This window comes from Antennarius striatus, chromosome 22, assembly GCF_040054535.1.
Source record: "Antennarius striatus isolate MH-2024 chromosome 22, ASM4005453v1, whole genome shotgun sequence".
Taxonomy (NCBI): domain Eukaryota; kingdom Metazoa; phylum Chordata; class Actinopteri; order Lophiiformes; family Antennariidae; genus Antennarius; species Antennarius striatus.
Genome location: NC_090797.1, coordinates 6,869,287 through 6,884,375, shown reverse-complemented (window position 1 = coordinate 6,884,375; position 15,089 = coordinate 6,869,287). Strand labels below are relative to the sequence as shown.

Here is a 15,089-nt window from a genome sequence, read left to right as displayed (position 1 = left end):
GAAGGACTTTTGTACAGCTTGTCCTTTCTGTTATTCTTGTGCCAGCTGCAGCATGCATGTCTTGCTTGCTGTTATTTTGTGGCTTCATGTCTGAATGCACAACTCACTTTGATCTGCAGCATCTGCTACTCATCCAGCAACTCCTTCCAAGAGGAGGCAGGTACTCTAGATTGTTGTCTTTCCTTTTTTATTCATATGGCAAGAACTTTTAGAAAATACTTGAAATCTGAGAATAGGATTTGCTCTCTGTTAAGAAAGTTGTCATATTTTTTTCTCCTGTGTGTACTGTGCTCTATCAAAGTAATATTTGCAAGAATGTCAGAATTAGAAAGGTTATTATAGGACACTGGTGTTTTGAAGGACAAAATCTCTCTTTGCACAAACTGCCACAAAGATTTACGTTGTCTTATTAGCCAGTGTTCCCTCTTTGACATTGAAAGCTGACCTTAAGGAAAATCTGCTCTCAGATGTCCCTCTGTACCCCTCTCACATTTGCAGAGAAAGACTGCTCTAAATCTCCTGATCATTTACTTGCCTGTGAGTTCGTTGTAGCCGGGATAGGATCGATGGAAATCCAATTACTCAAGTAATCCAGTAAGTAAATGAGGATGATGGAAGAGAAAAGGTTGATTTTTCTCTTAATAGATAAAAGGCACACATGTTTTTCTTGTTGGTGGTTTAAAATGTTTATGTGGTCACCTTAAATCTTTCAGGAAGCTTTTTCACTGTGGATTGAAGGGCACACAGTTCATGACAGACGCATGGCAGGTAGTTGGTCATTAAGTCAGTGACGTCTGGCAGGCATCTGTCTGTTTGCTCTGGAAAGAGAGGTGATATTTCATGTTGAGCATTTTAGTCAAAGAAGCTTGAGAAAAAATATAATAATAATCAACATTTAATTGTGAAAATGAAACACAAACATGACCATAATTATCAGAAGATTTGGCCCTCTAAAGGCACTGCACGACTGAAGATGTTTATTCAAGGTTTAATTTTTACTGATTCTATCCAGCTGCCAGGCTCAGAGTCAAAAAGCTTTTTTTCACATGTTGCCAAATAGGCAGAAGGGGTTTGTTTTCCCCTGTGAGTCAACACAAATCAAACTGAAACGTATTTAGCAATAATTTAGACATTTAATTTAGATTTATTTATTCTTTAATTTTAATGTTAAAGTTACAAAATAAGCAACCAGAACAGCTCTGCTATAGATTTTGCTGAGCTGTGTGGTTATATTAACACAAATATTTCCCATAATGTTCAATGCTGGTGAGTTTCATATTGTCAACCCCAGCTTTAACGTAAAAGTCAGAGGGACAGACTCAAATGTGTGGCAAGATGAAAAATTAGTGAGAAAATTCTAAAGCCTAAAGCTTAGATACATGTCTGCAGATACATATCTATATGGTTTCACACGTAAATTTTTTCCACTTATAAATGTGAAACATTCAAATAATATTTCAGAATTTTAAGTACAGTATATAAAACTCAGTAAGGGTCAATATGCCAGGACACTGCAGTTATTTCTTTTCAATTTTTAAAAATAATTTTTGAGCATACAGAAACCTAAGCTCGGAGGCATTCATATGTTTGGATTTGGTTGCTTTTTTTATTGGTAAAAATAATTATAATTGAGAAAATATACATTTAGAACAGGATCATAATTTTATTATATCTAGATATAAATTCAAATTAGCAGAAGCAACACTTACAAAAAAAAAATCATCATTACCTCAATAATATGATATGGTAAGACTGATTTTCCTTCAGGATTATGATTCTGTTTTGAAAGTTTTTATATTATAATCTAAAACATATTTTAAAATTTATAACCATATCAGGGAAAATGAAATGCTCGTTTTTTCAAATTCATCATTGCCCAAAAGTACAGGTACTGAGACACTATAACACATTAGCATATAACCACAAGCACCAACTGTAGTGAAATCAATGTGATCAATCATATAAATTACAAAAGATTAACCTCCACCATTAACCACTGAAGTCACTACTCACTACTCTTACTTTCTCAGACAGGCCACCTGTAGTAAATGTGATGTAACATTAGACAGTGAAGCGTTGGGACTATTTTTAACTGGTATGCTGGTGAATACTTTCTGTAATCAGATCTGAGACATCATACGAGTGGTGAATGAGGTCACCTTGATCTTTATTTTTGACACTATTTAAGCACCCATTTCAAAATTTGTGAACGTAATTTTTTATTTTACACTCTTTAGAACAGTAGATCTTACATCATTGTCAGCCGTGAGAGTACATATAAAATAAATGCATGATAAGTCACTTCTATTTTACGTTTCCACTCTCACGTCATGTGACTGAAATATCTTCCACTCTTGGGTGACATATGGAGATGCATAAAGTCTCTAAACATAGTAAGATATGCAGGTTGAGGCTATAGATTGTCACAGCTACTGTAGTAAAGAACAGCCAGTGAGCAATTTTTTCCAACCACAGCCTCACTGACCTCAATGAAAAGACAGAGAAATATAGATGTACAGTATATGTCACACATCATTTGGGGACCCTTGTCTAACATTTAGACAATTCTGATTACTTTTTGAGTAACTTGGTAAAATCTTTGATTTTAAAAGTACTGTTGGAAAAAAAAATAGATGAGAAGACTGATGCCACTCACTTTAGCCATCTTTGCAGGACAAGGAAATGATCTATGTACTGTAGGTGAATGTGTTCGGACAGAACCAGGTTTTCTGCAAAGGCAGCATTAAAGCGATACCAATTTTCAGTCTTAGTTCAAATAACCAGTAATTCCTCTGTTTTTACTTTATTTTAAAATTGTATTTTTTTAAAATGTGGACAGTGACTCAGGAAATCTTGCTTTGTGTGCAGAGGGTTCAAAGTTTGTCAGCGCGCATACAGCTGCTTTGTCCTTCAGATACTTTTAATTGCATTATATTTTATAATACTGTATTATAAAATCAACAGTACTGTATGCTTAAGTGTGTAAAACCTTAATTTGCAAATTGACTGTTAAATGCATGTATTAGTGAGTTAAAATATTTTGCCAAGAAGTGTAGCAGCTGCCATAGTAGTTTACAGTAATAGTTCAAACCTCTTTAAATCTACTAACTCTGTCGACACTTCAGACCTATGAGTTTGTTTGACCTCTGAAGGCGCTCATCCTGTCTCCACAGCAGCCATCTTTCATTGTGGAGGGTAAGATCCCAGTCGAGTCCAGCGGGGGAGATGAAGAAGGGGGGGGAACTAGCTCCCTCAGCTCTGACCTTGCTGCTCTGTCCCTGACCCAGCCAGAGATCCCTGGACCCTGGCAGAGTGAAAGCCTGTTAGCAGAGTCCTGGTCCACTATGGGTGACATGGACCCCGAGGATGCTAAGAGTGTGGACAGCGGTGATGGAGTGGCTCTGACTGGAGAGGAGAACCACTCGTCCAATTCGGATATGGTCCACTTGGAGAAAGAGGAGGCTGAAATGCTCGAGGAGGCGGAAGAGGAAGAGGATGAGGAGCTTCAGACGAGTGTGTTAAGTTTTTTAGGTGAGGACAGGGAGGTGGGGGGACTCAGGGAGAAGAACAAGGAAGACGACCTCTGTGCTCCACAAACCCAGGAGCTCCTGGTATCAGCAGAGGAGCATCCCAAGGAGAGAGAATTCATGCAGGTGGTTCCCCCAATGGCTTTGCCAGCTTTGCCTATTGTCAGGCTTGATCCTCCCTTCTCTACATCCACCCCTTCAACCACAGCCTGTGAAGCTGAGCTTTATTCTGCTCTGGGGCTGCATCCTCCTTCTATCCTTGGACCAACAGCAGAGCTTGTAATAGAAAGTCCAGAGCAATTACAACCATCACAGATTCCCCTCTCAGATGTGGAGGAGCATTCAGCTGAATCCACTCAGATGGCACGAGAAAAGTCAGAGCACACCAGTTTACCAAAGGCTGAACCTCTGGGCTCCACCGAGCTGCTGTGTGGAGGCGCCGCTTTGGTAGCGATTGTCGGAGTGGTAGCGTACGGTGCAGTGGTGTACTGTAGAAAATAGGAGATCTCTCCTCTAACAGTGAATCCACGTCCAACCAAAGACTCTTATTTTTAAAGCTATTCCAAATGAAGTATTCCACTTCACTCTGTGAATATTGGATTTGCTTCCCCAGCTCTCTTTGTGACATATTCTAAGTAATTTGATGTATTCAAATTGATTTTGTGCTCACAGCGGAGCTCATGGCCTTTATTTTTCATGGATCTCTGAGGAAGCATAGCCAAAAAAAAATGCAAACCTGTGATCTTAAATCATGTAAGGTGTCATTTTAAAGAATACTGAACCTTAACATATGTTTGGTGTTTCTTTGTGTGATTGTGATTCTCTCAATAGCTCCTGGCAGAGGTATCAGCCTTTTATATTATGGAAGCGTCAACTATACACAACCATGACCCGGATGGATGAGAACCTACACAGACATATTCACTAGACAACGTATGAAGGACACAATCAAGCTCATTCCCTGATTAGGCAAATAGGCTCTGCTGCAGTTCACTTTCCACAATTGGTGGAAACAAATGGTGGAGAGGCGGGTCAGAACACATATAGACACAGTAATTAGGTACACTTCAAAAAAATTATGATAAAACATGAAATTAAATGTTTTAATTATCACATATCAAAATTCTCAAAATGTAGTAATATCTATTATATATTAATACATTCTATATTTCAGATACATTTTGTTGAGTTTGACACATTACTGATTGTTTGCACCACCATTGATTTTATCCATCCATCTTGTGAAGTATGACTTATTTCCACATTAATGTTTTATTTTGGGTGTAGCTTCATCGTCATCTTAATTAACACACTCAAAACATTTGAATTTCATTGATCAAACTTCTACTTTAGACTTCAAAAAGTAAAGAAAAAAAATTACGCTCAAATGAATGCATGAATTCCCCCATCTTCATTGTGGTTTGCTGCTCAACGATGTTGTCTCCTGGTCAGTCAGTGATTCTTGTGTCAAGCTGCAAAATTAACTGTGTTAATAAGACCAGAAAATAAATTTTAAATAAAATAAACTATATACTGTATTTGCTAAGGTAAATTTTGATGCAGAATTACCAAAGAGGCAAAATGTAGTAAAACATGAGTGTTTTCATTGTGAAGTATTTTCTGGGATTAGAAATCTTAAATAATTTACAAATACAAAAATAATTAATTTTTAATTACTCAATCTGTCCATATCACCCAGAACATCATTATTATTTTTTATTGTAAGTATCTCATAGATAACAATCATAACTCTGCGGTCACACCATCATTCAACTGATAGAATAATCATGGCTTTAACACTTCTTGATTTTTGTCGGGTGCCAGTAAATAAAGAAGAACAATGGGGTTGACTGTGTTGCGGTTGTGTGCCATTCCCACATTGATGCGACATGAAAGCAGCTATTGAAATCAGAAGGGGAAGGAAAGTGCTTCTTTGTTTGGTAACATAAAGCTACTGTGTGTCTGCTCTGCCTGAAAATTCTCTGAATCACTTTCACAAACATAAAGTCTTTTTAAACTTCTCTAACTCCACTCCCTGAACAGATAGATAGATAGATAGATGGATGGATGGATGGATGGATGGATGGATGGATGGATGGATGGATGGATGGATGGATGGATGGATGGATGGATGGATGGATGGATGGATGGATGGATGGATGGATAGATAGATAGATAGATAGATAGATAGATAGATAGATAGATAGATAGATAGATAGATAGATAGATAGATAGATAGATAGATAGATAGATAGATAGATAGACAGATAGATTGATAGATTGATATGTAGACATACACATACATACATATTGGACACTGTCTACTATTATTTTTACACTATCTTGTAACACTTTAACCTTTCCAGACACCTAGGGCTGATGGGCCAACTCTGTATCCCACACATTGCCAGCACCAGTAAACAGCTGTCGTGCCTCAGCTGCAGGCCGACAGGTTGTGGTCTGAAATTTATGGAGTTGATGTGCGAGAAGTTTCACGCTGAATGGAAAGAGGGAAAGATGGAGTGGCTGGAAGGACGGGGTTTGTGGTTCTTTGTTTTATCAGGTTGCTGCAAGGCAGGAAACACACACAAAAACATCTCACATGCACACATTTGCATGGTTGCACAAACACACACACAAAACACACACACACACGCACGCACGCACGCACACACACAATCTCTCTCTCTTCCCCAGCACATCATACAGAGATACACACAAATTCACACAGCATGATCATTTAGAGGGACAAGGTCATTAATTTATCGTTTAGTAATTGGAAAATAAATTTATAAGTCCAACAAATTTATTACACAAATCAGATCAGATCACATTTAAATGTTAACTGTTTCTTTGACATCACGTCCTGAAAGGGGAACTTCGGGATCAAGTCAGTTGGTATTTAAAACTGCACGACTGCGATAAATGAACTTCTCAAAAAGCCTGTGTTTATTTGAACTGGGGGTTGGTTGTTAGGGGTGAAGAGCAAAGATTAATATAGAATACCACAATATTAATCATTAACCTTTACAAGCACTTGCTGTGTTTACGACATTCTGGTCTATTTGAGAGATAAATACTCTGACGTACTTGTTCTTTAACTCTCTGTTTGTTACCTAGTTGGTGCATCAGCATGATTATCCAACAATGCTACCAAATAGATTTGCGTAAAACTTGGTGAGAAGACCGGAAAAGATCCTGTTAATGAACAAGAAGCAGGTGTAGACGATGAAATAAAAATAGGGATCCTCCAGATTTTGATTAGCTCTCACAAATCCAGAGATGTTATTTTATTTTTAAGGGGCCATGGATGCTTGACTAGAAAAAGTAAGACTGTGTTCATTGGTATAGGATAATGTTACTTAAAGATTTAATTTCAGTTTGATCTATGCACCTTGTGGTGTTTATGTACACCTGCAGAGTGCAGAGCAATGAGTTTTCATAAAGTTTCAGGATATAATGATGCTGCTTCTATAAAAGGAGGGGCAAAAATCTAAAATGCATTTTAATATTTTCAACACATTAAACTTCATGTTAAACTAAATCAAAAAAAAAATCCACACATATTTTATTATTAACAAATTAATAACTGAACTATTAATTAACAACTAATAATTAAAAAGGTAATGCAAAAAAAGTTGTGACAAATAATTCTATGTTTCTTAAAATGCACAGATTTTAAATTAAACAAAACGCTAAAAATGTGAAAGATGTGTAAAATCTAAAATAACTCACTTACTTTGTGAGAACATTTCACTATTTCTTGCTATTTCATCACATTTGGCATATTATAATAGAATAAATAGTAGAATAAATCATTTTCAGAATGATATTCATGTCTTGAAGATGTCTAAATCAGAATACAGATACTGTAAATAAAAACTTGTATTTGTCTTTAGTGACAAATTAATGCTCTTCGATTTATTGGAAATTAGTGGCTCCATTGTTTATGTTTCCTGTAACAGCCAGGCCACAACTTCACGTAAAAAAAGACTTATCATGCAAATCTGCATTTATCTTACTGCATGGTTGGAAAACAAAGGACCACATGTTACAATTTCCCACAATCCTATGGACGATAATCATAAATCTCATTTAAAATCATATCATTGAACTGCAACAGATTACTTATTTATATGTTCAAGGCAAATCTTGCTTGGTATGCAAATTCTTGGGTCAAGCTGAGAATTGGTGGTATTCCTGGGTTGAGCGTGCAATAAAAGAGGTTTTTGTTATCTGCAGATTGTGATCACCATTAAGAGGGAGACTGTGATGCTAGATGTGTATCTGACTTGCACTTCCAAAAAAGAAGAAGTGTAGTGTTTTGGCAAATTATGACGTTGACACATTTAAATGGACCGTCCTCTCAGCCTGGTTATGCTGCTGAACAGCGAACAGGTAGTTGAGGTCTGCAATATATATATACCTGTCCGAACACTTCACACCTATACTAGTGCCGTGCTGTTCAGCTATTAGGACAGAAGTAGCCTCTACTGAAGGCAACTCAGACACACAAGATGGTGAGTTGTAAGGATGCTTAGCTTTGATTGAATTTTCATTGTACCTGTCTCAAAGAATCAATCTCTTATTCCTCGTTTTAAATTTATGCACAGGGATAAGTAGGTTTAAAAAGATAGTTTAAAATTAACCCACATTTATCTTTTCTAGACGTCCTTGGACAATGACATCAACCAACATTTCCAGGATGCAATCGATGTGATTCAACAGCATTCAAGTTATTCATATTATGATCCAGGTATGGTAATATATTCACTGAAGTTATGGAACTTTTTTTTTTCAATTACGGTTTTGTTCAAATTTTCTTGGTGTACGTCATGAAAAAACTATTTTTGTCAATTCAACCATTTTTAAAGTATTTATTTGTATTTTATATACATGTATAAACAATGTACACCTTGTTGTCTTTCAGATTGCACATATTATGAGTCACTGGGTACCCAGCCACCATCACTGCAGTGCCAGATCTCCTGCTGCCTTGTCACGCATCCGTCCGATATACCAACTGCTGCACATAACTGGGGTGATGTAATTGTAAGTGGTGCAAAAGAAATTGTGAGAAGTAGAATGAATGAATATAGAAAGAGGAGGGTTTCTTTAATTACAACTGTTTCTCTCCCAGCAGCAGTCTTGGCCTCCGGTAATGCCTGATGTCTCCATTGGCCAATCTGTGCAAAATGAATCACCTCATTTCTACTCCATCTTACCGCCACAGAGAAACAGTAAAGGTATACAGGTTTAAGATGTTTCTAAGCAATCCTTTGGGAAATAATGTCTCTTCTTCCATCACTATAACTGGACCAATTTAATCCCCCCAGGTCGCAAGAAACTCAGACTTTATGAATACCTACATGAGGCTTTGAATGACCCTAACATGGGGGACTCAATTCAGTGGACAGACAGCGGCACGGGCACCTTCCACTTCATCTCCAAGAACAAGGAGAAGCTGGCTGAGTGCTGGGGGCAGCGCAAAGGCAACCGCAAGACAATGACCTACCAGAAGATGGCAAGGGCGCTGAGGAACTACAGCCGCACCGGTGAGATCATGAAAGTGAGGCGTAAACTTACTTACCAGTTCAACCCAGACATTTTGCATCGACTCAGCACTGTTAAGGTGCCTGTACACTTGCCATGCCAAGAGGAGGTCCATGCCCGGCAGCTGAGCCCGGCTGAACAGAGCTACTCAGCGATGGACTGGCACAGCTGGTGCGCACACTACCATGTGCATGAAGACTATGACCTGGCCTCCAGCCTCACTTCACACGGCATTACCAAATTCTGAGTCAGTTTCATTGCATTGGAGAATAATCCCTTAAAGTTTGAAAAAGTTTTCAAGGAGAGTCCCTGCATGTTATCACGTTATGGTGGAAAATTGAAGCCACAAACAGCAATAGTCAGTCGAAATTCGTTTTATTTTATCATTTATGTTCCATTTAGAGTTCTAACTACAAATGCTGAAATTATTACTGAGGAAACTCCTTATGAATAAAGAAATGCCTCTTTCAGAACAGAGCAGCTAATATATGTTTCAATATGCATTTGCTAAGTACATACAAGTACAATTACTTACTGTAACAGAGACTCTTTTTCCACTATTTTGGGTTCATAGACAACCAATGAATGTACAGGTCTTGCAAGAATATTATTCTAAAATGATGTAAAAAACACAATTGTTTTTCTGTTTTTCTTTGTGGGTTTGAACACAGCTAATCAGATATATTTGAATACTCTATAATTTAGCAATTATGTAAATACTGTAAACCTACCTAATAACTATTAACATTCTTTAAACTAATTAGAAGAAATTCTAGATTAATGCAAGAGAAATATTTTGGCTTTGAACTTAATATAAAGATTATGGATGTTAAATTTTTAAATTTAACATTTGAAGTATAACAACTTAAAATTGAGTTTCTGATTGACGTTATAAATTACCATTGAGAAGCAGAAAAAAAATAGAATACAAATTTGACCACAGCATATGTTCCACTGCAGGAGGAAATTTTTCTAAAATTAATATGCAATTAAAGTAAAATCAATAATGCTCATGAGAACAGTTCTTAGTATATGAAGACCTTTCTATATTTTCTTAGTAGCAATTGTAAAAAAGTAGAATACAGGATGCATAAAAAAAATCTGACAACGGTCATGTCATTTTAACAAAAAAAATTAGATTTAATCACCTTCATAATATATAATCTATCAAATGTTGAAATTAACAACAAACATTATGTGTGATTACATGTATATTTTGCTAATTTTCTTGATGAAAGTACTAATGAAAATGTTTTTTTTACCTTTGATATTTATTGCATGAATAAATAAATGTACTTCTATTTTTAAGAATTTGTTGTAATCTTCTGAATACAATCAATAAATTAATCTATGTACCATCAGCTGTGCAATGCGTTTATCTTTGTGAAACAATTGAAAGCTAAAATATAAAGACTGTGTTGAAAGATTTGGCACTGTCTCCATTGTAGTGAAATATTAGAGCGCTGCAAAATCTGACAGTAAGGCATATCCGGTGAGGAAAAATATGGTAGCAAGTGTTATTTTCCTGAAAGGAGAGCATTTTGTAGATGGTGCCTCTGGGTCAGGTCTTATCTAGTTTTGCGGGGAGGATGTGGTCAGTGCTGGGGGGCTTTGTTCACGGGCTGGCTGGTGCTGGTGTTGGGGCTTTGTGGGATGGTGATCATTGTTCCTGCGAGCACGGGTGTAGAAATCATCAGGTGTTATGCAGAAAGCCGGTTCCTGTGGAGCATATAATAAGAGTCTGGGTGAGTGTCTCAATGTCAGTTTTGCATAATTCTCCCAAACGGCAAGGACCTTAGTATCAGCCTCAACAACTATGGTAAAGTCCAGGCGTTCTGCAAAAATAGCATGATTATTATTATAATCCCAACAAAAAGTCCTGTATGGTAAAATACGGATGAGAATTTGAGGCAGATTTTGAAATATGTATCTTTATTAGGATTCATTCCAGGAGACACAGACTGACTTGGAGGTGATCTTAGAGTTTCTTGGGGAGTACTATAAGCAAACTGCTGGAGAAAATGGTAAGAGGAACATGGAAAATAAAATTTAATTAATTAGGATTAATTAGATGTTAACCTTTTTTAACCTAACCTTTTTTTTCTTCAGTGGACAAGGTATACTGGACTGGTGAGGAGGAATCCTATCAGCAGTGCTGGACTTGCTACGAGCCAAATGTAAGACTGAAAATATTTCTTTAAACGTCCATATAAGAAATTTCTTTTAAGCTGATGGTAAAAGCTGCAAGCACACGTCCTTAACATCTGTTGATATTCTATCATTGTCACCATCATCAAAGAATACAAAACTGCCTTTTCTGGCACACGACATGGGACAAGCTACCAGCCAAAACCCAATGGCTACAATATGTGAGTGTGGTCCTCTGCCAAATGTCACATCAACAAAACAACCAAGCAAACACTCAACCAGAGCAGCGGGGAGTGGTGAGTTCTCCTTTTTATGTCAGTAGAGACTGTTATTGCCCTGATAGCTGGCAGCCTGAGGGAAACAATACCAAGAGAGGATATACGAGATCTTCCCCTTACTGTAAATACAATGGAGATGTGGCGTAACTCATTTGCTATTTTGTGTATCTTTCAGATCTTGGTTATCTGTGGTTATCTGAAAGATAACCACAGTGTTTGCAGCTTTCATTTGTGCTTTAAATGGTATCCCATCAGCGAAGAGTTATTTTCTGCCAATGTCTGTATTTAAGGAACTCATGAACCATAAGCAGTGCAGTGTTTTAGTGTAACACTGGTGCTGTTTGATTCCCTGAATTCACTTGTGAAGCAGTTGCACTCAAGATGTTTTTTTTCTTATGGAAATTGTATGAAGCCCATAAAAAAAGAGCAAAACTTGCGGTCATTACCTTATGTACACGTAGAATAAAAATGAAAACTACAACGGAACTCAGCAAATCGGAAATCCTATCAGTAGTTTTTGCATAATCTTCTTGATAACTGACCAACGAACAAACAGACAGATAAAACCTGTCCTTCTTGCTGGATGCAATGAGTCATTTATAGTTTTTCTGGGAACACTGTGGAAACTCCTGAAGCACAGCAGGGGTGCGGGGACACTGCTGCTACTGTCAAATTTTCATTGTGCCACTGAAATGTTCATTCAATGGTTGCAGGTAGAAAGGTGCGACTCTTTCACTTTCTGTTTGAGATGCTGGAGGATCCAAACATGGCCCACTGTGTCTCCTGGGTTCCAGCAGCCACTGGTGTCTTCCGCTTTTCCTCCAGGAACAAGGACCAAGTGGCAGCGCTCTGGGGTCAGAGAAAGGGTAACAAAAAGCCCATGACTTACCAAAAGATGTCCCGTGCCCTTAGAAACTACGCCCGCTCTGGAGAGATCTTCAAGGTGAAGAAGAAGCTCACCTACCAGTTCAGTCGAGACACATTATTTTTACTGCAGAACTGCCATCAAGGAGATTATTGAAGTATTTTAAATTTTGTTCAAGTCTTCTTACGTCTTATGGAACTACCTGAGCTTTTTCCTTTGAATGTAGAAGCTTAAGTTCCTCTGTTATTACATTTTTTGTTTAGATTTGTTTCTGTTCATTCATGCTTTTCTTTTCGGTGTAAGTAATAATTTTAAAAATAAACTAAGAGTCTTTAGTCGTGTAATGTGTTTGGAACATCTGATTAGGAGCATGTAAACCACTGCATCAAATATTTTGTTATCAAAAGCGAGATTGATGAAGTAGAAGGTCAGCTATGATGAATGCACCATTGAATAAAAGTATATAAGTTAGACTATAATTGGAAAACAATATCAGACAGGAACAAAATATGCCATAATCAGTAGAAACACTTTTGATTTCCATCAGAAATATTTTTCTTTAATCTCATATCTCTCTCGTTATCCACATTTTTCCATCTAGTCAGTGCCCTGAGCAATACAGAGAATGACCCCTAACCTAATGATGTAAATGGAGGAGTAACATCTTTTCCCTGAGATTCATGCCCAGCACCAGACTTTTATCCTTGATTTTCTGATAAGTATATATGTGCATGTGTGCTCCCTCATGAAATAGTTTTTGATGCCTGTTGTAAACCAGAGGGTGTCAGTGTAGTCCATCCCAAAGGCACCAGCCTCTACATTTTCTTTTCCTGTGGGGTGTGACCTCATGGCTAAATCACCTCTGTGATGTGAACTCTTGTCTGGCCCAGGCAACACCAAATGGTTTTGTGCTCTTTGTATTGGACCCACATGATACTTTCCTAAGCCTAGTATTTACTGCTGGAGCCCACTCCAGGTTATAAATGGGCTAAGGCGAGTGATGGGTGTCTGTTACCAAGAAAGGCCAAATTCTTTTGAGCTAAATTGCCTAAACAGTCATTTAAGGACAGAGTATCATCTAGACTAAATGCTTCCATATTAGTGACAGCGCCTCATTTTTCATTTCAAAGATCTTCCTGTATGATGCGACTGGGAAATGATGATACATTTATGACAGTAGATAGAAGCTGCATTCCTTATCACAGACAGTATACTGAGACTAAAATAGAGCAGTGCCTTGCCGTTGCTGTCCTGCTGGGCCATGTGAAGAATTAATTGACTTAGTCTTAGAGTTGGTTGCAAAAGTTTTAGACACCTTCTTTGTTGAGATCATTAACATTTTCAAGTGGGTTTGTTGATTCCCTATGCATTAGATATTCTATATGAGATTGATGGTGTACATCTGGAGATGTTTCAAAGTGCTCTCAGTAGAAGCATCAGCTTTGTCATTGCTCCTTAATCCAGCTGCTTTCTGTCTCTGCACTTCAATTTTGCGACCTTACCAGAAGTCACACTTGATTTATCACTGGTGTTTGACATGCTAAAAAAATTGATGGGGTATAAAGCAGCTACTTCAATGACATAATTTACAATGAAACACTCTTTTCATGTCACATCCACACGTCATATGTCAAGGTTTATGATAGCTTTCTAAGTATAGGCCTTATAGCTACTGCCCAGGCATCTCCTATGTATTTATTTGTCAGGTTGAAAAGTCAGCTGTTGTTGGACTCCATTCTCCATGGATTAAAGTGATATCCAGCATTTGGCATCAAGTCACCATATGTCATTTCAAAAATTTATGACGAATGTACAGCTTCTATGAATGTGTTGTTTACCATTTGGAATTGTTAGAGACCATTACATCACCCTCAAACCTGTGACAAAGGTGGCATCTCTCCCCACCTCCTGATTTTCCTGTCTACTTCTTCTTCCCTTACTTCTGAATTACTGATACTCACCTCTGGTGTCTAACTGAAGCCCCCACCTTCCTAATGAAGGGGGAATATGAGGAATATCTTTCGTTCATTCTTACTGAGAGCTGGATGAGACGACTGATGTAATTGTCATATCATTCATTCAATTATTCATCATCAGTACCCGCTTTTTCCATTGTCATGGGTCGTGGGGCTGCTGCAGCCTATCCCAGCGATCTTGGGGCATGAAGCAGCGTACACTCTGGGAGTGATGCTGGTGCACCACAGAGCCACATGAAAGACAAGTAATTGTCATTTCCCTAAAGTCAATGTTATAATACTTTCAACATATAGTTTGTCAAATTTATCTTAGTCTAGATAAAATAAAATATCTAGCTTTAACATAATCTATTTTTTGATAATGAGACCTTATATCTTGGTCATCCTGCATTATGTAGATGTTGCTAGCCTAAAGCTATCCTAGGTGTTTTCCTGTCTCCAGACATATCCCCAAACTAAGCTTAGCAATAGCCGGCTGTGCATACAATTTAATACGAATAATGAGAGAACTCACAAGAAAGTAAACAAGCAATATCAGAAAATGAGTAATTACTTCTTTAATCAAACAGCAAAAGCCACAGTTCGATTATGTGTAATCAACAGTAACTTATAATAACTTTTACTGCTGAAACTACAAAATATATGTTGCATTAATCTGCTAAGCCTAAGGGCCAAAGAAGTGTCCTACAATGTCTCAGAAACAATAACAATGTTATCTCCATGTAAACCTAACAATCACTTG

At 37.5% G+C, this 15,089-nt stretch overlaps 3 protein-coding genes across 4 annotated transcripts; all 3 read left to right on the top strand.

Annotated features, from left to right (window-relative positions):
- Nucleotides 1–33: 33 nt before the first annotated feature.
- On the top strand, nt 34–4,314 carry LOC137589404 (bcl-2-like protein 13). Its single transcript, XM_068307148.1, has 2 exons — nt 34–156; nt 3,174–4,314. Exon 2 carries the CDS (start codon nt 3,345–3,347, stop codon nt 4,026–4,028), a length of 684 nt encoding a protein of 227 aa, XP_068163249.1. The 5' UTR covers nt 34–156; nt 3,174–3,344; the 3' UTR covers nt 4,029–4,314.
- Nucleotides 4,315–7,839: 3,525 nt separating this feature from the next.
- On the top strand, nt 7,840–10,186 carry spic (Spi-C transcription factor (Spi-1/PU.1 related)). 2 transcript variants are annotated; one of them, XM_068307328.1, is made up of 5 exons: nt 7,840–8,047; nt 8,196–8,283; nt 8,458–8,579; nt 8,671–8,773; nt 8,864–10,186. In XM_068307328.1, exons 1-5 carry the CDS (start codon nt 8,045–8,047, stop codon nt 9,325–9,327), a joined length of 780 nt encoding a protein of 259 aa, XP_068163429.1. In that variant the 5' UTR covers nt 7,840–8,044; the 3' UTR covers nt 9,328–10,186. The 2 variants fall into 2 exon arrangements, with proteins under 2 accessions (XP_068163429.1, XP_068163428.1); XM_068307327.1 differs by having other exon boundaries at nt 8,668–8,773.
- A 649-nt stretch (nt 10,187–10,835) lies between these two features.
- spi2 (Spi-2 proto-oncogene) lies at nt 10,836–12,568 on the top strand. Its single transcript, XM_068307459.1, has 5 exons — nt 10,836–10,899; nt 11,020–11,104; nt 11,190–11,257; nt 11,380–11,524; nt 12,220–12,568. The coding sequence occupies exons 1-5, from the start codon at nt 10,897–10,899 to the stop codon at nt 12,525–12,527; spliced, it is 609 nt and encodes a 202-aa protein (XP_068163560.1). The 5' UTR covers nt 10,836–10,896; the 3' UTR covers nt 12,528–12,568.
- The last annotated feature ends 2,521 nt before the right edge of the window (nt 12,569–15,089 follow it).